Source organism: Bos grunniens, chromosome 8 (genome assembly GCF_055505025.1).
Source record: "Bos grunniens cultivar Pamir isolate PY7600 chromosome 8, Bosgru_T2T1.0, whole genome shotgun sequence".
NCBI lineage: Eukaryota > Metazoa > Chordata > Mammalia > Artiodactyla > Bovidae > Bos > Bos grunniens.
Window position 1 is genome coordinate 27601650 of NC_141172.1, and position 21993 is coordinate 27623642.

Below are 21993 nucleotides of genomic sequence, written 5' to 3' on the forward strand. Positions count from 1 at the left end.
CCCTTCCTGGTACAGGTCGGCCTGGGTGGGGTTAACAGGAATGCTGGAGGGACCATGAGCTGGTGTCTGGCACAGGTAAATTTAATTGGTCATCACAGCTAGAATTGGGTTCCTGGAGAACCTAGTCTTTCACCTTCTCTGCAACCCTTCAGATGGTAAACTGGGCTGTGATTCAAAATGACAAGGTTGGTGATGCCAAGAGCCTCTTCAGACTTTTGATTTGGAGAAAGGAGTCTTTTCTTAGAAATTTTTATATAGGCCAGAGAAGCCTATACATTGGCTTAGGTTCTGTTGCTGGAGGGCCAGCTCCTTTTTCTTTCAGTGGCTGGTTTATGAGCTTCTGTTTTTGCTCCAGTCATTAGTCTCTGGAGACTGAGGAATAAGATGGAATTGCCCCTGACTCCACCTCCCTTACAGAGTATGGTATGAATGTAGATCAATAGATCAGGGTTCCCAAATTCTCAACTCAGTTCTGCCACTACTTAGAATGTCTCTTCTTTTTCGTATTTACACATTTTGTTTCCTGCCTGCCTGCAGAGTCAGTATGTTGTATGTGTTTTGGTCGCTCAGTTGTGTCTGAGTCTTTTGCAACTGCATGGACTGTAGCCCACCAGGCATCTCTGTCCATGGGATTCTCCAGGCAAGAATACTGGAGTGGGTTGCCAAACCCTTCTCCAGGGTCTTACCGACCTAGGGATTGAGCCCTAGTCTCCTGCATTGCAGGCAGATTCTTTACCATCTGAGCCACCAGGGAAGCTGTAGTATGGTGTATACATTGTTCAGTATTAATAATCAAATGAGAGAAAAGCTCTTGGGTCCTCTTTCTTCATATCTGTGTTATAGCTCTAAATGAGGTGATGTGATCACTGCCTTGATGGCCCAAGCTCAATTCATTCATTAAGCAACATCTATCTTTTGAGCAACAACTCTGTGCCAAGCCCTGGTGATTTCTATGTAGATGTGATAAATGAGAACCTGCCCTGATGGAGACAGATTGTAACCACATAAACAAATGAGATGATTAGAGATTATGATATTAAAAATGGTATTGAGAATGAAAGAAATCAGATGATGGGAAAATATTAGTATGCTGCTATTCTTAGTAATTTTAATTTGGTTTATTAGAGGATTTGAAAATGGAAAGATGACAGTGAGTCAGCCATAGGAAGAGTTGAGTGAAGAACATTCTAGGAAAGGGACATGCAGAGAGGCATGGGATGAGTTTGGCTTGTGCATGGAACAGAAGGACAGACTGTGGCTGAAGTGGAGTGAGTAAGGGGGCCAGTGGGCAGAGGGGTAGTCAGAGGCTGGCAGGGTCGTTTAGGGGCTTCATAGATTTTTGAGAAGGAATTTGAATTTTATTTTTCTTTCAGGACTCTACCTTGTTCTTTTTGAAAATTGAAATATAGTTGATTTACAGTGTTTCAAGTTTGTATTATATAGGTTTCCCTTGTAGCTCAGTCGGTAAAGAGTCTGCATGCAATGCAAGAGACCTGGGTTTGATTCCTGGGTTGGGAAGATCCCCTGGAGAAGGAAATGGCAACTCACTCCAGTATTCTTGCCTGGAGAATCCCATGGAGCCTGGCAGGCTACAGTCTATGGGATCTCAAGAGTTGGACACGACTGAGCAACTAAGCACACACTCTTCAGTCTCACTCAACCCAGAAGCACAATGAAACAAATAACAGGACTAAGCACACAACACAAGTTTATAGCAAAGTGATTCAGTTTTATATATATATATATATATATATATATAGGCCTCCCCTGATGGTTCAGTGGGTTAAGAAATTGCCTTCAATGCAGGAGACACAGGAAACATGGGTTCAATTGTTTGATTAGGATGATCCATGGAGGAAGAAATGGCAGCCCACTCCAGTATTCTTGCCTGGAAAATTCCATGGACAGAGGAGCCTGGTGGGCTATAGTCCAAAGGGTCACAAAGAGTCAGACATGACTGACTAAGCACCCATATATGTGTGTGTATATATATACACACACACACACACACACGCACACACATATATTGTGTATATATATTCTTTTTCAGAAACCTTTTCATTATAGGTTATTATAAGATATTGAATATTTCTTATACTATACAGTAGGTCTTGGATGTTTATTAAATTTGGATTTATTCTACATGCAGTGGAAAGGTTTTAAAAAAGTCTAAAGCAGTAGTATGATGTGAGCTTATTAAAGAAGAGAAAGAGAAGAGTAACTTCAGCTGTTATGTGAAGAATTGAATGGCAGATGTGAAGCGTGGGGGCAGGGAGGCCAGGATGGTCCTGTGTGTGGCTGTGGAAATGGTGGAAGGAATGTGAGGGAAGGAGGCTTTGAAGATTCGACTAGGTTATAGTGGGTCCCAGATAACTGGATGAGGAGCTTGGATTTGATTTTTGCAGCTATGAGGGAACTTTGTGTATGTGTAAGTTTGTGTGTGAGTGTATGTGTGTTTCTAAGTGTGTGTGTCTGTGAGTTTACGGGTGAGCTTGTGAGTGTGTGAGTCAGTGTGTATGAGTGTGGGATGCATGTGTGGATTTGTAAGCAGATGTGAGTGTGCATGTGTGTGCAACTTTTGAACAGACCAGTGGCATAAAGAAAAGGCTGCCCTCTATGCTGTAGAGAACAGTCTGGCGGCAGGGAGACTTGCTGGGTGGGTAGTGGGGTTGGATATTACACAAAGACCCAGGGGTGCTAACGTGGCCAGCCAGGGAGAAAGACGTGACTGAATCGGGCAAGTCCTGTTATTTGTCTCATTGTGCTTCTGGGTTGATTGAGACTGAAGACTCCTTTAGAGGAGTCAGTTTCTTCAAATTAGCCCAGTTTGATTGCTAGCTGAGTATTTTACTAGTCTTATTTAAAAAAAAACAAAAACTTATCTAAGTTAAATCTCACTTACATCCATGTGCTTGATTTCTCTGAAAGGAGTTACATTAGTGAGCGTTAAGTGGAGTGGTTCCACTGCAGCCCACCCAAACTCCCCACTCTGTTGCTGGGAGGCATGCACACATGTGCTTGGGCACACGCGCATGCATGCACGCGAGCACACACAAGTCTCTTTTATGTTTAAAGTTCTTGATTCCTGAGACACTCATTGTGTTTTTTGTTCCCCCAGGACATCTTTGAAGATGCTTTGGAAACCCTCTCTGTGTAAGTAGTAACGTAATAAAAACGTATATAGTAGAGAAAATTGATGGTTTTCTTTTTAAAAAAATAAATATTTCATTCTCATTTTTTTGAGTATAGTGACTATCGTTGGAAAAATTCAGTTCTCTATAATTTAACATTTAGGATGTGATTAAGCCAGATTTCTTGTAACCTTAAACTAAAATAAAAGAAAAAAGTTTTCCAACAAATTAAATTTTGTTTACAGCTAACCCTTTTATATTGGAGAAGGAAATGGCAACCCACTCCACTATTCTCGCCTGGAGAATCCCAGGGACAGAGGAGCCTGTTGGGCTGCTGTCTGTGGGGTCGCACAGAGTCAGACGTGACTGACGCGACTTAGCAGCAACCCTTTTATATCTTGCCCATATTTCTTTACATGATTGGCCTCATACTGTAGATTTTTGCTTTTGGTTTGCACTTAGTTTTATTATAAGCATTTCCTATATGCCTATATAATTTTTGTAATGATTTTAAATGATGTCATATTAGATCAAATGGAACACTACAGTTTACTTATTCATTTCTCCTTAGACATTTAGTAAAACTAGGGAATATTTTAATATGTATAGTTTTGTTATATTTTTGAATTGTCTCTGAAAGTTTTAACTTCACCAATGTAGGATTACTGGCTATAAAAGGGATGACTATTTTTATTGCTCTTTATGTGATATTTTTCAAGTTGCCTTTGTGTACTAGTCAACTCAGGCTGCCATAACAAAATACCATGGGTTGGGTAGCTTAAACAGCAGAAGTTAATTTTCTCACAGTTTTGGAGCCTGAAAGTGAGAGATCGGGTTGCTAGCATGGTTTGGTTCTGGTGAGAGCTCTCTGCCTGGTTTATAGATGGTCACCGCCTCGTGTCTCCACAGGTAGAGAGAGAGAGAGAGAGAGAGAGAGAGAGGTCTCTAGGTGTTCTTCCTATAAGGGCATTAGTCATGAGGACCCCACTCTCAGGATCTGATCTAAATCTAATTATCTTCCAAAGGCCTCATCTCCAAATGCCATCACATTGGGGATCAGAGCTTCAGTATGTGAATTTTGGGGGAATGCAATTCTGAGATGGTTAGATGGCATCACCGACTTGATGGACATGAGTTTCAGCAAGCTTCAGGAGTTAGTGATAGACAGGGAAGCCTGAGGTGCTGTAGTCCATGGGGTCGCAAAGAGTTGAGCGACTGAACTGAATTCAGTCCACAGCACTTTCAAAAGAATTTTATCTTTTGAATTTTATCTTATTTTAGCTATGAACAATGTGTATGTGTAGCATCATCATCCCTAGGTATTATTTGAAACCATTTTTCTGCTTAAAAAGTGAAAAGTGTTAGTCGCTCAGTCGTGTCCAACTCTTTGTGACCCCGTGGACTGTAGCCCGCCAGCATCCTCTGTCCATGGAATTCTCGAGGCAATAATATTGGAGTGCAAAGCCATTCCCTTCTCCATAGGAACTTCCTGACCCAGGGATTGAACCTGGGTCTCTTGCATTGCAGGCGCTTTACCATTTGAGCCATCAGGGAAGCCCTTTGCTACTTTAGTGATACCTAATTGTTTAGTTAAAATTTTTTTTTTCTGGGAGTTCTCTCGTGGCCTAATGTTTAGGATTCCAGGCCTTCACTACCATGGCCTGGGGTTAAGCACTGCTTGGGGAACTGAGATCCCACAAGCCATGTGGTATACCCCTCCCACCCCGCATTTTTTTTCTTATCATCGTTGTTTAGTCTGTTGCATTCCCTTATGTATGAATTCTAGTCTTCTCTTGCCTATTTAACTTTTTTCTCACTGTTTCTCATACATACTTATCAACTTACAAATGTATATACACTTTCATCTTTGGTTCTATTTGCTACAGATACTTTCCCTTAATTGCTATTTTTATGTTAGAGTTGCACATTTTTTTATTGTCCAAAGTTTTTAGTGTTTGTCATCGAATATATATGTGATTAAAAAGAACTTAATTGTGATTAGGATTTAAAAAAATAACCTTGCTACTGTGCAATAGTTGCAGATTTACAGAACTATTATGAACATAGTATGGAAAGTCCTATATATCCCACACTGGTTTTCCCTGTGATTAATTTCTTACATTAGAATGGTACGTTTGTCACAATTAATAATCTAATATGGATATGTTGTTATGGCTAAAGTCCATACTTTATTCAGATATCTTTAGTTTTTATGTAGTATCCTTTTTCTGTTCTTGGATCTCATTCAGGACACCACATTATAATTATTTGTCCTGTCTCTGTAGCCTACTCGTGATTGTGACAGTTTCTCAGACTTTCCTTGGTTTTGATGACCTTATCAGTTTTGAGATTACTCATTTGTTTTGTGGAATATCTCTCAATTGAGACTTATCTGTTTTTTTTTTTTTCCCTCATGATTAGACTGAGTTCATGTATTTTGGGGAGGTAGACCACAGATGTAAGGTATCATTCTCATCACACTATATCAAAGGTACATGTTATCAACCTGGCTTACTATTGTTGAGGCTAAACTTAATCACTTGGCTTGAGATAGTGTTTGTCAAGTCTTGCCACTGTAATGTTACTTTTCCTCCCCTTCCCTTTTCATGCTGTACTCTTTGGAAGACAATCTGCTTGTATAATTTTAAAAATTACTTTTAAGGTGAGTGCATTATTTGCCATCCAGAAATCTTATTCCACTCTGCTGCTGCTGCTCTGCTCTGAGCATTGGCAGGAACTGAGCTTGAGGTGCATGGTTGACTGAAATCCAGGATGTAGAAAAGGGTCTGACTATGGGGCTGGTTACTGGAATTCACAGTGGAGGCTCTGCTGTTCCCAGTGAGAAACTGGAACACTGGACACACATCAGAAATGGGTTCAGGTCTCAGAGATGAAAATAGGTCAAGCTGGTATAATTGATGTGACCAATGGGCAATACACATTAAAACTTGTGTTTCCTTGAATTTTCACTGGTTGTGTTAAACTGGCAGCGGCTTTACCTCTGGGTTTGAAAGGCATTGTCAGCAATTTCTAACACTGACTAGTTTTTAAAAAATCAAATTATAGAGAAACAAAAACCTTCTGAACTTGACTTCTGGTTTCTGGCTTTGCATGTAAAGAGCTTGAAGTCACCACTCTGTCCTAACAACAAGTAAAGAGCTTAACAGACTTGAAAAATCCACAATTCATTTTGGAGCCAAAGGAAAGGGGAGGATACAGGGCAGATCCCAATGCCCAATACTAGAGGGTCAGAAGGGCAAATACAGGGAGTATGGTGTACGAGCCAAAGCTGGGACTGGAAGACCTCAGCTGTGATGGATGAATTGGTGGAGGCTTAGTGTAAACAACTCTGGGAGTTAAGAACCACAGGGGAATCTCTCATGTGAAGCCCCCTCCCCTCCTAATGTGAGATTTGCCTCTAGAAGCTCTACCAGATTCCCACAGTAAACAGAGGAGAAAAATCCCTTTGGGCATCCTGCAGGGTAAGGAGAAAAGGAACATTCTGAAATATACCAGAGTTGACTGTTCTTAACAAGGCCTACCCTCAGGGGAGAGTAGTTAACCAGAGTCTAACTGACCTGGGAACTCCAGCCCACTCTGGCCATCCTGTCCCATCTACCTGAGAAGAAAAACTGAGAAACACTTGAGCAGTTCCCAGTCCAGAGGCACAGGCTCCCTTAAGGACTGTGACCTAATCATAGGAGTGTCAGTCGTTTCCCCTCCCCACCCCCTCACCACCATGTGACCACAGGTTGATTTACAGCAGTTCCTTTTATCATGTACATCATATTTAACCACCAAGAAAGATTACAAGGCAGACCAATAGGCAAAAAACACAGTTTGAAGAGGCAGAGTAAACATCTAAACCAGACATAGCAGGGATGTGGGGGTTTCAAACAACTATGGTGAATATGCTGTGGGCTCTATGGGTGAATAGAGAGCCTGCCTGCAGGAACAGATAGGCAGTGTGAACAGAAAGATGGAAGTCATAAGAAAGAACCAAAAAGAAATGCTAGAGATCTGAAAACACTAACAGAATTGAAAGCTGCCTTTGATGGACTTATTAGACTGGACATGGCTGAGGAAAGAGTCTCTGAGCTAGAGGCTAGAGCAATATAATCCTGAATGAGCTTAGTCTCTCAGTCGTGTCCGACTCTTTGCGATCCCATGGACTGCAGCCCACCGAGTTCCTCTGTCCCTGGGGTTCTCCAGGCAAGAATACTGGAGTGGGTTGCCATGCCCTTCTCCAGGGGATCTTCCCAACCCAGGGATCGAACCTAGGTCTCCCGCATTGCAGCTGGATTCTTTACCAATTGAGCTGAATAGAATCCTCAAAAACTGAAAAGCAAAGAGAACAAAGACTGATTAAAAACAGAACAGAATATTCAAGGACTGTAGGACAAGTACAACAGATGTTGTATGGAAACACTAGGAGGAAAAGAAAGGAACAGAAGAATATTTGAAATTATAATGTTTGATAATTTCCACAATTAATGTTAGATACCAAACCATAAATCCAGTAAGGTAATAGATCACTGAATAGGATGAACACCAAAAAGTAACCTCTTGATAGATCTATCACCTGTAAACTACAGAGTAGCAAAGATAAATTCCTAAAATAAAAAACACACCTTACCTCTAGAGGAGCAAAGTTAACTTCTCATCAGAAACCTGGCAAGCAAAAGAAAGTGGAGTGAAATATTTGTGTTTAGAGAATTAAACCACCAACCTAGAATTCTGTACTCTGTGAAATTATCTTCAAAAGTAAAGGAGAAATAAAAGCTTTCTCAAGCGAACAAAAATTAAAGCAATTTGTTACCCATAGATCTGCCTTATGAGAAACACGAAAAGAAGTTCTATATAGAGAGGGAAAATAATATGTAGAACGTCAGATCTACATAAAGAAAAGAAGAACATCAAAAAAGGAATAAGTCAAAGTAAAATAAAATACTTTTTCATATTCTTAATTGATCTAATGGATAGCAGTTTGTTGAAAATAATACCAACAGTGTATTTGGTTATATATACTTATGTTTATATATATATACACACAAAAGATATATATATATATATACACACACGCACTTGTCTATGCTCACATCTAAGTGAGATGAATGAAAACAGCGATACAAGCAATGGGAAGGAGGATAGTATTGTCTTGTTATTATAAGGTACTCACACTACCTGTGAAGTGGTACAGTATGTTTGAATGCAGACTTAGATGTAAATGTGTATTGCAAACTCTAGGGCAACCACCAAAAAAAAAGTAAAAAAAGAAGTAAAGCTGATATGCTAAGAAAGGAGAGAAAATGGAGCATATGAAATGTTCAATCAAAACAATATAAGGCAGAAAAAGAGTGGAAGACAAGAATAGGAACAAAAAGTGAGGGCTTCTGCTGCTGCTAAGTCGTTTCAGTCGTGTCCGACTCTGTGTGACCCCGTGGACTGCAGCCTACCAGGCTTCTCCATCCGTGGGATTCTCCAGGCAAGAACGCTGGACTGGGTTGCCATTTCCTTCTCCAAAAGTGAGGGCAAGAAATAAAAATAGTGATGAACATGGTAGATGTTAATCCAGCTATATCAATAATCACTTTGAATGTCAGTGGTCTAAATTTACCAGTTAAAAGACATTATTAGAGTATCTCACAAAGTATAGTCCAACTATATGTTGTTTACAACAAAACCCATTTTAAATAAAAGACACGTAGAATAAAAGTAAATTGAGAAAAAATATACCATGCTAACAATAATCATCAGAAAGCAGGAATAGCAGTACTAATTTTAGACAGAGCAGACTTTAAACTAAGGAAAGTTATCAGGAATAAAGAAAGGCATTAGCTAATGATAGAGGGGCCAATCTCCCAAGAAGGCATAACAGTTCTTAGTGTGTAGATACCTAGCAACAGAGCATCAAACTACATGAAGCAAAAATAGAATTATTATATAAGGAGAAATAGATGATTTCATTACCATCATTGGTGACTTCAACTCCCTTTTTCAGAAATACACCCAGCAGGCAGAAAATTTTAGCTGAACTAAAAAAAAGAAATCCCTGAACTTAACCCAACTGAAGTTAATTTAGATCCCCATCTCATGCCAACCCCTACATTGCCAGCACACTATTCCAACACCATTTGCTAAGTCTGTGAGTAAAAGAAAATGTATGTATGATGCCTCCTCCATCAAGTAATAAACTCATTAAACTAATAACGCTCTGTTTCTGGGGGCTTTCTCTTTCGGTCCTTTGATCTGTGTGTCTTTGTGTTTGCGCAAAACTATTCTTTTTTTTTTTTGCACAAAACTATTCTATCTGCTTTAGATGTTTCAATATTAGTATGACTGGTTCTCAGGAGAATGGCCTCCAAAAATGTCCTGTGACAGAGATGTTTTTGATTCGTGACTATCAGAAACCCACGGTGAACTCTGAAAATGTGAAATTCCTGGGAAATTTGTATGTCTTGGCTTCTTTTATCTGACTGTCAACCATGTATTACGTTTTTTCCTCTCATCTTGAAAACAATAGTTTTTTAATGCTACCTCACTTTCTGGTTATCTAACATTTTCTTTTCCATTCATTGCCTCTTTCAGCCTGTCTTCAGCTGTTGCCAGCATTGTTTGCTGTTGTTGTAATTTTGTATTGGGGTGTAGCCCATTAACAATGTAATAGTTTCAGGTGAACAGGAAAGAGACACAGCCCTATATATACATGTATCCATTCTCTGCCATGCCAATATTTTTTTACTTCCAAATTTAACTTCTCTGTCAGCTCAGTCTTGTTCAGTTTAGCAAATCCAAAGGCTTCTCTGTTCTAGAACTTGCCTTGTTCTTTTAGGTTTCTGATGTGCATTATTACCTGTGACACCCTAGACTGTTCCTTAAACGGTTTTGTGTATCCTTTTTGGTGTTGCCAAAATGTCCTTGGTACCCACTTCTCTCACCTTCGTGTAGCAACACATAATAGTAACATTTTACCTAATAGAGAACCTTACCTATTTAAAGTAGAGTCCAATTCCAAAAAGGGTAGCCAAAGTAGATCTTCAAGCTCTAAAAATCTTGCCCTTAGTAGAGACTTCCATCTACATTGACTTCCCATTTACAATGAGACTTCCATTTACAATGAATGTGACTAGACTTATGCTTTTTAGTGTAACTTTGCTGGAGTCTTAGGAGGTATGGTGAGAGGGTGGTTTTATATTTGTTGATAGTAATATACTATTACTATATATAACAGATATAGTTATTTGTTGATAGTAACAAAAAATGGCAGAGAAAGAAGAAAGTAAGTACGATGTACAATCATAGAACTCCAAAGCACAGCAGTGTGGTTTTACTTTGCTCGGGTACACACGCTGAGATGTACCTTTCTGGAGAGTCAACCCCTTGGATTTGACAGTGAAATTGATTACCAGTTTCAGCTTCATTTACTACCTGGTGGACCTGTTGGGACAGTTTCACTGAGTCTCAGTTTCTTCATGCGCTCACAGATTTATTGAGGAGATAAAATGAAATTCAATTTAAATATTATAATGTGTATAAACAAAGAGTAGGTGCTCAGTACTTTAAATATCAGTACTTTACTGCTCCCCTATCCTGCTCACTGTCCATCTCCACTGAGAAAGTCATGTTAATAATGCTGTCTCTGAGACATTGGAAAAAAGTTATATCTAGTATATTCTATTTAAGAGGATAGAAACATGTGTCATATATGTAAGAAAATTTCAAAATGACTAAAAATGTTTCCAGATAACATTTGAAAGTCAGTAGGTTGTACTTTGGGCTTCCCTGGTAGCTCAGACTGTAAAGAATTTGCCTGCAACGCAAGAGACGTGAGTTCAATCCCTGAGTTGGGAAGATCCCCTGGAAAAGGGAATGGCAACCCAATCCAGTATTCTTGGAGAATCCCATGGACAGAAGAATCTGGTGGGCTACAGTCCAGGGGTTTGCAAAGAGTTGGACACGACCGAGTGGGTAACACTTTAACTTTCACTTCGGATTCCCAGGTAGCTCAGTGTTACAGAGTCCGCCTGCCACTGCAGAAGACGTAGGAGACGCAGGAGACTGAGGGACTGAGCACACACATGCTTTATTTACAGGGAAAGCTCTCTTGGATGTTTCTCTGTATTCCACAACATAGAGTGTCATGTTCTGTACCATCTCTCCTGAGTTATTGACCCTTTCTGAAATTGAAAATATTACTGAAGAAATCTGTTATTCTATATTTTTCTTTTAACCTACTCTGTATGTTTTCTCTCTGATTACAAGTATATGTTAACTGTAAAAAATTCTTAACTGGTTTTTATGTGAACTTTTATTTTGTCCTAGTTTTAGGGTTTCCCAACACATATATTTATCATGCCATGACATTTCTTTTGTGATCTGTTAGCTGCTAAACTCGGTAGAGCTCTTTTTCCTTATGCTGATCAAACTACATATTTTGATTTTATGTGCAGATAGCAATGCTTCAGCCTCGCTGTAGGAGGGTGTGGTCCTCTTGCCAACCTGGTGATTAATTTCTTCCTGTGAATATTTTCTCCTGAATTTGTAATGAAAAGGTGCAAGTGAACAGATGAGGAGAGGCTTCAAGTGTTTCCACTAAAGAAAACTTACCTCCTACTCTCCTTTTCTGCTTAGTTAATTCACTACGACAGATGTAGTCTTTCCTAGTTCTGGATTTTTGTGGTAACAATTGTAATAACAACTATTTTGGAAAGTTGTTAGATTTGCTAGCTGGTAGATCTTAATGGAGAAGGCGATGGCACCCCACTCCAGTACTCTTGCCTGGAAAATCCCATGGACGGAGGAGCCTGGTAGGCTGCAGTCCATGGGGTCGCAAAGAGTCTGACACGACTGAGCAACTTCACTTTCACTTTTCACTTTCACGCATTGGAGAAGGAAATGGCAACCCACTCCAGTGTTCTTGCCTGGAGAATCCCAGGGATGGGGGAGCCTGGTGGGCTGCCGTCTATGGGGTCGCACAGAGTTGGACACGACTGAAGCGACTTGGCAGCAGCAGCAGCAGCAGATGGTACAAACATCTCTAACATTTAGAACTGGAAGGAAAATTAGATTTAAAAAAAAAAAACAGTGACACATTGAGCATGTCCTTTCTGAAAATTAAAATTGCTTATGAAGTTTCTGACTTATTTGCATAGGAGGTCATCTCTTAGGGAGGAACCGTACTTTAGTCCCATGTAATGGTCAATAGAATTTTGCTAGAAGGTTAGCTCTGCCATAGTCTCTGGCTTCTTGATTTAACAATTCCACCCTGGTGTGTACTTCTTGGTGCCCTGATGACTGGGTATTCTTCATGCCCAGGACAACTACTGTATCTGACAACATAGTGGTGGGTGTAAGTAAAGTCTGTTCATAAATTAACTGTGATATTGATTTTGGGTGGCCTCAGCCTGCAGTGGCTTGAAGCAAGGTTTGTGTTTCTGGCCAGATTGAGGTCAGCTTATGGCAGACAAGGTTCTGGCCCTTTGGCTTTGTGTAAAAAGAATTCTCACAAAGATGGAAAGGAGTGAAACAAGTAAAGTGTTTATTAGGAGGAAAGAGTACAGTATGTGTGGATAGACACACGGGCAGACAGAGAGAGCCATGTCCTCGTGGTAGGTTGAATCACTTTTATGGGGCATTTCTTTCAGCTTTTCTTTGGCCAGTCATTTTGCTTTGCCTTGTTCTGAGTTCATATTTGGTATATCTCAGGATCCTCCCATATGTACATGCATCTCTCAGTCAAGATGGATTCCAGCGAAGAGGCCTATGGGTGGCCTTGGCATCACTCTCCATTTGACCCCCAAGGAGCTTTCTAGGTCTTCTTGACTTTGAGAATAAGAAATATGTGGCCTCTTATCTCTTATCTGGGTAGGCCCAGCCTTCTGTCCTGCATTCGAGAATTGACATTGAATATCGAGAATATAAAAAAATATTGATATTTTCGAGTTCCTGTCCACAGGGAAGGAACTCCAGTTGCTCACTCTGGGCAGGGGTGGGGAGGTTCTGTCTACCTCCTGCCTCAGTATGACATGTGAAGAGTAAGTAAAATGTTCCAGGGGTTCCAAAGAGAGCTGTTTTCCGATTGGAGGGTTGGAGTGACTTGCATTGGTTTTGAGTTTTGAGTGCTACAAGGGTTACCTGGGGCCCTGTGGACATAAGCAGATTTGGGTCACCCAGGATCCTGGCCTCCACGGAGTGAGGAGAGTAGACTGACCACTTGGACCCAAGTGACTTGGTGGTGTTTAACCTCTTTCTTATGTAAACTACAGTTGGCAGTGGCCCCAAAATCTAATTTATTGGAGGAACTGGTTGGGTACTAGAAAATCAAGATTTTCTTATTATGATAGTTTAGAGAAGTCAGGGAGGCATCAAATTTGTGTGCCAAGACTGTTAGGATAGATGCAAGTTTAACATATTTTCAGCAGTGTTCTCTTATATTCCATAGCACCTTGTTAAAATGTTGACTTTACCCCTATATAGGAATCCGTAGGTGTTTTGAGCCTGGAGGCAGTGTGAATGCTGTGGGATGTGTGTGTTCACATGCAGCAGCTACGGTGAATTTGCTCTTACCTCTAGAATTTGAAAGAGGCAGATGTGTTTAGCCGGGTGATAAAATGGTTACAATAGAAATAAAAATATTTTGTAGCCTAGCATGTCTCAGGGACTTCCTCCTTCTTCACACCTTCTCTTTTGAATCACAAATTGTAAATTAGAATGAGATAAAGCTTTTAAGGCAACCTGGTGGGCTCCATCAGTTTAGATCAGTTAATAATGATGCAATAGGTTGATCTGTTTTTAAGGTTATTAAAGGTTGAAGTTTGGTGAATGATAGTTGGAAAACATCTAGTTAATATTTTCTTCATAGTGGGTTAAATTATAACTAGTATAACTTCAGGCCGAGTTAGATGTATTTTCATTTTTCTGTGATCTTTTCTTTGACCCAACTTCCCTGTCTAGATAATCCAAGTGTTGCTTAGGTTTGGAAGGGCCTCCCTACCCACACCTCACCTGATTTTTCTTAACCTAGATTGCTCTTTAATTATTTTATTGGATCCAAAATGCCATTGACATCGTATATACCACTAAGGAAGGAAAAAACACAGTGGAGAATTTTATAGGTGACTTTGCATAAGAGAAGGGAAAAATAAAGTTGGTATATAAGAAGACACAGTAAGAAACTATGTGTATTTCAATCTTGGTACTAGGTAAGGAGGGGAAAATAATTCTCTTGAGATTTTCTGCCCTGGAACTTTTAAAAATAGCTCTATTGCATTATAAATTTATATCCCATAAAATCTTTTATATTTACAGTTCGTTGAAGTTTATTATATTTATAGAACTATGTACAACCATCATTACAATCTAATTAAAAAAAATCATCATCCAGAAAAGAAACCCTTTAGAGTCACTTGCCTTTCTTACTCCTACTCCTAGGCAACCACTAATCTAATTTCTGCTTCTAGATTTGTCTCTATAGACATTGCATAAAAATAGGATCATTCACTGTTTGTTCCTTTGTGTCTAAAAGTTTGAAGTTTATCTATGTTGTAGCAGGTATCAGTACTTCATTCATTCTCTTTTATGGCTGAATAATACTCAACTGTGTGGATATACCACATTTTGTTTGTCCATTCATAAGTTGATAAACATTCGGGTTGTTTCCAGTTTTTGGCTGTTATGAATAACGCTGCTATGCACAACTGTATCCAGTTTGTTGTTTGGACACCTGTTTGCAATTCTCTGGAACACATACCTAGGAGTAGAGCTGATGGACTGCATGGGAAGCCTGTGTTTATCTTTTCAACACTCTCAGAATGTCAGTCACAAGCTCGTTTGTGGTCTGAATATTGGATACCAGTGTGGCTCAAACACCTTCAAGCAGGTCATAAATCATGTGTTATAGAGTCAGTGGAATATAGAAAATGGAAATAAATTTCACTAAAAAGCCCAGAGTGAGCAGTATCCCCAGGTGTCTTTTTCCTGCACTGAATTGCTTCTCTGTGTATTTTCTTTTGTACTATTAGGTCGTCTTTAGTGGCCTGCTCTTGTATTGGGACCTTCCAAAACAGGAAGTTCTTTGTATAAGGCTACTAGGGTAGAGTGTTTGTATCCATATTTTAAGCTAAGGCTTGTATATTCTATTGGATTGGCCAAAAAGTTTGTTTGGGCTTTTCTGTCTGATGTTACGGAAAAACCCATGAACTTTTTGTTCAGTCCAGTATGAATGCTCCTTTTCACTCTAAGGAGGAGTGACAGGATTTCCTAGCTTAAAGGGAATATTCTTAGTGATCCTTTGGTCCAGTTGTCTCATCTTACCAAGGAGGCCCAGGGGAGAGGTAGGAGACTTGGTAGTGTTGGTGGCCAAATGAGTGGAAAATGACCTGTGAACCCTTATGAACAGGGCCTTTGTCATTGTGATTGCCCTTTCTGCAGGCTCAGGAGCCTCTATCATTCAACCCCAGGTAGACACCCAGGATATGTTTGCAAGTCAGAGAAGCTCTGTTCCCAGTACTGACTTCCTTACCTCCTCCATCAGTGACCTTCTGGACATGACTACTCTTCTGTCTGGCACTATCTTATTAGTTGGAATGGGAAATAGGCCCCATCCTTGCCTATTGATCACTCACTCGGATATATCACAAACACCTTAATTTGTGTGTTCCAAACTGAACTCTTGACAGCCGCCTCCCTCATCCCTCAGAAACCTTTTCCTCCCCATCTTCTCCATCTTTGTAAATGTCTCCACTCATTTGCTCAAAGCAGATGCCTGGCTTCAATTCCTTCCCTTTTCTTTAACTTCCTTCTACCAGGTCTGATGATTTCTACCTCCCACATATATTTCCCATCTGTTCACCTTCTCTCTCTCTTTTCTCTGTTACATAGTTTGAGGTACTGTGGGGTCTGCCTGGGTTACTTAAAGAGCCCTGCCCGCCCACACCCCCATGTGTTTTCTTGTCTCCTTTGTTCTCTAGTCTGACACCCTCCCAACTTTATCCCATCCATTGTCCATGTAGCAGCCAACGTTTCCTGATTTAAAATTTTAATACGACAAATTTCAAACGTGTAAAAAATAGAGAGGATGGTCAACTGAGCTCTTATGTACTCACCATTTACCTTCAACAGTTGTTAACTCAAGGCCAATCTTATCTCATCTGTAATCTACCTCTAAATATTTCAGTATGCACTTCCTGAAAACAAAGACATGCTCTTACTTAATTACCATTCAGGTATCAAGGTCAGGAAATTGTGCTGAAACAGAACTATTATCTAATCTATAAGCCTTTTATGGCACTGCTGTATCTGTATTTTAGTATGCGTATAAAAGATAGGTCTTTTAAAAAAAAATCACAAGGCTGTTGTCACACCTAAAATAAATTAACGATATTCATCAAATATCCTGTCAGTGTTCAAATTTCCCCAGTGTCTCATAATTTATTAACAGCAGGTTCATTTGAATCAGGACAGAGTGATCCTTTTAGAAATTCAATTGAATGATGTCATTTTTTTTGCTTAGAATCTGGGCGTGAGTCTGCTTGTCTCTTAGGGTGAAGATTCCCAGTCTACCGTAGCCCACAAGGCATGAGATCAAGGTCAGATCCCCACACCCTCCCTCCACTTGGTCAACTCCCACCCTCATTCTCTGCCTTGAGCCGGAAGCCTCTTTCAAGCTAGACCTCTGCTGCCCTAGGTTTGTATGTCTGACGTCTCTGACCAGAGCAACTTCCTGGCACTCCTCCCAGTTCTTCCTGGTCATCCTCAGCTCTCAGATGCTCTGTCCTCCCACTGTGCCTAATGACTCCACCTGAATAGGTTACTCCTCCTTCATTCCTCTGTCCTGGCAACCTGTTTGTTCCTCTCACTCCATTTCTCATATTTTGTAGCTTTTTTTTTTCATTTGTTTTCTGACCACCTGTTTCTCTGAACTCTTTAAGTTCCATCATGGTGCATCCTGTACCCAAGCACAATGCTTGGCCTATAGCAGAAGCTCAATATATATATTTGTCGAATTAATAAGTTTGTTGAATTAATGTACTAATCAAAAACCGTAGATGAATATTCAAAGTAAACTGCAAGGATTTGAAATGCGTTAAAAAAATCCAGCCATCATTTTTTGAGAACTTAGGAAGTATCGGGCACAATAATACTGCTGTGATTGTTCAAAAGGAGAATGAGTTAAAGGATCTTTTGGGATGTGTTTTTTTCTTCCTTCTTTTTGATGATGATTACGGCTGGTTGTGTGAGTCAACCCATACGTGCATGATTAGGTAATGTCCAGTTGTGGGCATAGTGAGCACTATACAGGATTGTCAGTGATGCCATTGCAGTTTCTCAACTCTGGGGTGACTCCATTTCCATCTGAAGTTTATGGAAATGAGCTGTCAGACTTCTAGGGGATATAGTGAGCTTCACTGCCTTTGTTCACTTTCTGTCATTTTTTATCTGCCCTGTTTTCTGATATGTTTATCCCTCTTGATAAAAATAGCAACCTAAAATAAGTAATAACACAGGGTAAAAGCAGGGAGCTTTGCCTTTTGTATGTGTCAAATTTCTCCACTGTTTATGTTTTGAAAATTAATCAGTCTCCCTGGTTCTCTCTCTTTCCTCTTCTTCCTACCCTCCTCTTTGTGCCATCATGTTTGTAGAACATTGTATCCAGAACTCCTCAGAGATGGAGTGATGTTTGCATTAGGCACATTTGTAAATCATGAGTGGTTCAGTATCATGTATCATACACATTTAATAAACAGTCTGAAGATTTAGCCACTAACAAATCTAAAGGCCTCTGAAATTACTTAATACTGAAGAGGTATTTGGGGATTTATGTGTGATTTTTATTTTCATATAAAGTAATTTCCATGTTATCTATTTTATTTTTATTGTGCAGAGTGAGAGTATTCAAGCCAGCAAGGAGTATTTTTTTTTATCACCTATAAGCAGAGAATGATCTCAAAATGTGTTAAAGCTCCATGTAATTCTGATAAAATAGCATTTTTAGGGGTATAGGCATAGCTTTTGTCACTCCTCTGGCTTTTATGCAGTTAAAAAAAAAGTGTGTATGTGTGTGTGTATAAAATTCTGTCTGTCAGATCTCCCTACTGATTTAAGAGATTCTTTGTCATTAAAAATTTCTGGCCCCAATTTAAAAGAAAATTTCCCAACAATGTGTTGTTTGCTTTGATTAAAATAATGCTGTGGTAGTTGATACCAGGAAGTTAATTCTGTGATTGCCTACTTAAAGCATATCTATTTTGAAATAGCATTCTCATTGTCTTGTAGTATTTTATTGTTCAGCTCCATGGATGGAGCCTATATTCTCAGTCCTAAGTCACTTCAGTCGTGTCCGACTCTGTGCGACCCCATAGACGGCAGCCCACCAGGCTCCCCCGTCCCTGGGATTCTCCAGGCAAGAACACTGGAGTGGGTTGCCATTTCCTTCTCCAATTCATGAAAGTGAAAAGTGAAAGTGAAGTCGCTCAGTTGTGTCTGACTCTTAGCGACCCCATGGATTGCAGCCTAACAGTCTCCTCGGTCTATGGGATTTTCCAAGCAAGAGTACTGGAGTGGGGTGCCATTGCCTTCTCCGATATTCTCAGTAGAACTTACTAAAATAGTATAAGGATGCCTTTTTAGATAATTCAGTATAAGTAAAAATATTATTTTTAATATGTATTTTTCACTCATGAAGTAATTTGTTTGAAAGCATTTTGTAAAACTGCAAAGAATAAACCAAATGTAATATAATTTTTATACCAATTACTTAATGTACAATGTCATATAGGGAACATTTTCTAAAACCACAATTCCTTACAAAGTACAAGAAATTTTGCTATGGCTATTTTCTTAGCAGTCTTAGGATGACTCCTTCAAGATATAAAATGTTTTTTAAAATTCAAAGAAAAACATAAACGACTGTGAAATTTTTGAGACATGAGTGACTGTGATCCTTCACCATTTCCCTGTCTTGAGACCCACCTCATCGGACTGGGGACAGGGTGAGTCTCCTCCTTCGTATGGTTTAACAAATGTTTGTTGAGCTCTTTTTCTTTAACAAGCATTGATTTAGTCCGTGGGGAGAGACTTTGCAAAGGGAGCCTGGGTGTGGATGTGTTGCAGGAAGAGGGGGAACCCTTCCCAGGCCCAAAAGGGAGCTTGTATCTAACACTTGGAAATGAATTGTCTGAGGAGATACACACGCTGACAAAGCAAGAGATTTTACTGGGAAGGGGTGCCCAGGTGAAGAACAGGAGGGTAAGGGAACCTAGGAGGACTGCTCTGCCACTTGGCTCACAGTCTCGGGTTTTATGGTGATAGGATTAGTTTCTGGTTTGTCTTTGGCCAGTTATTCTGACTCAGGGTCCTGCCTGGTGGCTCACATGTTGCTCAGCTGAGATGGATTCCAGCAAGAATAATTCTGGGAGGTGGTAGGACACATGGTGTTTCCTTTTGACTTTTTCCAAACTCTCCCGGTTGGTGGTGGCTGGTTAGTTCCTTACCAGCACCTCCTGTGGTAAAATAACCCATGCACGTGGTTACTACGATGCCTGGCCGTGGTGGTGGTTTCAGTCAATGTGCTTCCCCTAACAGATGGGGGTCTCTGGGAAGTCTCCAGTCTCCCCCCTTCAACACTTGTACTCCAGCCAACTCTCAATGTTGATGCTGGTCCAGGGGAGAATGGGTGGAGGGACAGTGGTTGGAGGATTTATGGCTTTGCATGGTTCTTAATAACAAAGAAAATAAGTTGGAGATTTTATTATTTAAGTAGTAAAAGCAAATTAAGGTAAATCATTCTATGTTCTTTGGGTTGGAAATCATTTTTTAAGCCTGACACCAGCGGGAAAAACATGACTGTTTTGACCGTTGTGACAAAATCCTCAAAAACTCAGTTAAAAAAGAATTAGCTGGGAAAAACCTTGAGCGTAAAGAAAGAGAGTTTAATTACTTTACAATATTGTAGTGGTTTTTGCCATACACTGACATGAATCAAAATAAATTAATTTAAAAAAAGAAATAAACATGTATTGTTATTTAAAAAAAAAGATCAGATCAGATCAGATCAGTCGCTGAGTCGTGTCCGACTCTTTGCAACCCCATGAATCGTAGCACGCCAGGCCTCCCTGTCCATCACCAGCTCCCGGACTTCACTCAGACTCACGTCCATCGAGTCAGTGATGCCATCCAGCTATCTCATCCTCCGTCGTCCCGTTCTCCTCCTGCCCCCAATCCCTCCCAGCATCAGAGTCTTTTCCAATGAGTCAATTCTTTGCATGAGGTACTGGAGTTTCAGCTTTAGCATCATTCCTTCCAAAGAAATCACAGGGCTGATCTCCTTTAGAATGGACTGGTTGGCTCTCCTTGCAGTCCAAGGGACTCTCGAGAGTCTTCTCCAACACCACAGTTCAAAAGCATCAATTCTTCGGCACTCAGCCTTCTTCACAGTCCAACTCTCACATCCATACATGACCACAGGAAAAACCATAGCCTTGACTAGATGGACCTTTGTTGGCAGAGTAATGTCTCTGCTTTTGAATATGCTATCTGGGTTGGTCATAACTTTCCTTCCAAAGAGTAAGCGTCTTTTAATTTCATGGCTGCAGTCACCATCTGCAGTGATTTTGGAGCCCAGAAAAATAAAGTCTGATACTGTTTCCACTGTTTCCCCATCTATTTCCCATGAAGTGATGGGACCGGATGGAGTTTATACCAAAAAAAAAAAAAGTTCAGGAAAGTGAATGCTTTGATGGAAAAATTGGAGAAAAGAAAACCGAAGAGAAGAGATACAGGTCAGTAAGGCTACTGGATTTGTTGCATTCCTGGGCCCATGGCCCCTTCTTCCAACTTCAAAGGCAGCAGCATGGTCTTTTCAAATCTCTCTGTCTCTATGGTCACATAACCTTGTGCCTTTTGTGTAAAATGCCTTTCTATTTCCCTGTTATAAGAATACCTGTGATTGCATTTAGGAACCAAACCAAATAATCTAGGATAATCTCCCCATTTTATGATGATTAACTTGATTACACTTGCAAAGTATCTTTGCTCATTTAAGGTAACATTCATAGATTCCATGGATTGAAACTTGGTAATGCTGGGGTGTCTGACTCTTGTGACCCCATGGACTGTGGAAAGGTATGGCAACCCACTCCAGTGTTCTTGCCTGGAGAGTCCCATGGACAGAGGAACCTTGTGGGCTACAGTCCATGGGGTCACAAGAGTCGGACACTGACTGAGTGACTTTCACTACATTCACTACTAGTCAGCCTAACCACAGCTAAAAATAGTGGCATATATATATATATAAATAAATAAACACACAGATATGCATATATATACACACACATACATAGGTGTATATATACATACATATTGTGTTTGCAGTTTGTTATCTCAGCGTGACGGAATTATAGAGTACTTATAATTTCAAAATATCCCCTTTATGACCTTTTGCACTATCAAAACATTTTTATGGGATATGTTTTACTAATGATCAGAAAAAATAAAGTTACTTTCATTTTGGGAAAGGGACTTTTAAAAAATAGGATTTATTTTTTAGAACAGTTTTAGATTTACAGAAAAGTTTAGAGTTCCCATCTACTGTATACCCAGTTTCCCCTATTATTAACATCTTACATTAATGTCATAATTTCTTGCTATTAATTAACCAACATTAATACATTATCACTAACAAAAGTCCATACTTTTTTCAGATTTACTAAGTTTTTACCTAATTGGCAATGTCAGTTTCTCAGACTGTGTCTTCTTTTTGATGACCCTGATGCTTTTGAGGAATTCGAGGCAGAATATTTTGTAGGATGTCCATATACTGAAATTTGTCTAGTGTTTTTCTCATGGTAAGATTGGAATTATGGGA

At 39.8% G+C, this 21993-nt stretch overlaps 1 protein-coding gene across 10 annotated transcripts in view; it reads left to right on the forward strand.

Annotated features, from left to right (window-relative positions):
• TTC39B (tetratricopeptide repeat domain 39B) overlaps positions 1-21993 on the forward strand; it is a 148503-nt gene that overhangs the window by 43901 nt on the left and 82609 nt on the right. For 8 of the 10 annotated variants that reach the window (XR_015169530.1, XR_015169531.1, XM_086415056.1 and 5 more), the window contains one exon: positions 3119-3153. The exons of the other annotated variants lie outside the window; for them this stretch is intronic. Coding sequence is in view for 4 of the 8 variants with exons in the window: in XM_086415056.1 (XP_086271182.1) it covers positions 3119-3153 (35 nt within the window). In the remaining 4 variants the exon portion in view is untranslated. The remainder of the gene's footprint in view (positions 1-3118; positions 3154-21993) is intronic. 10 annotated transcript variants of the gene reach the window in all.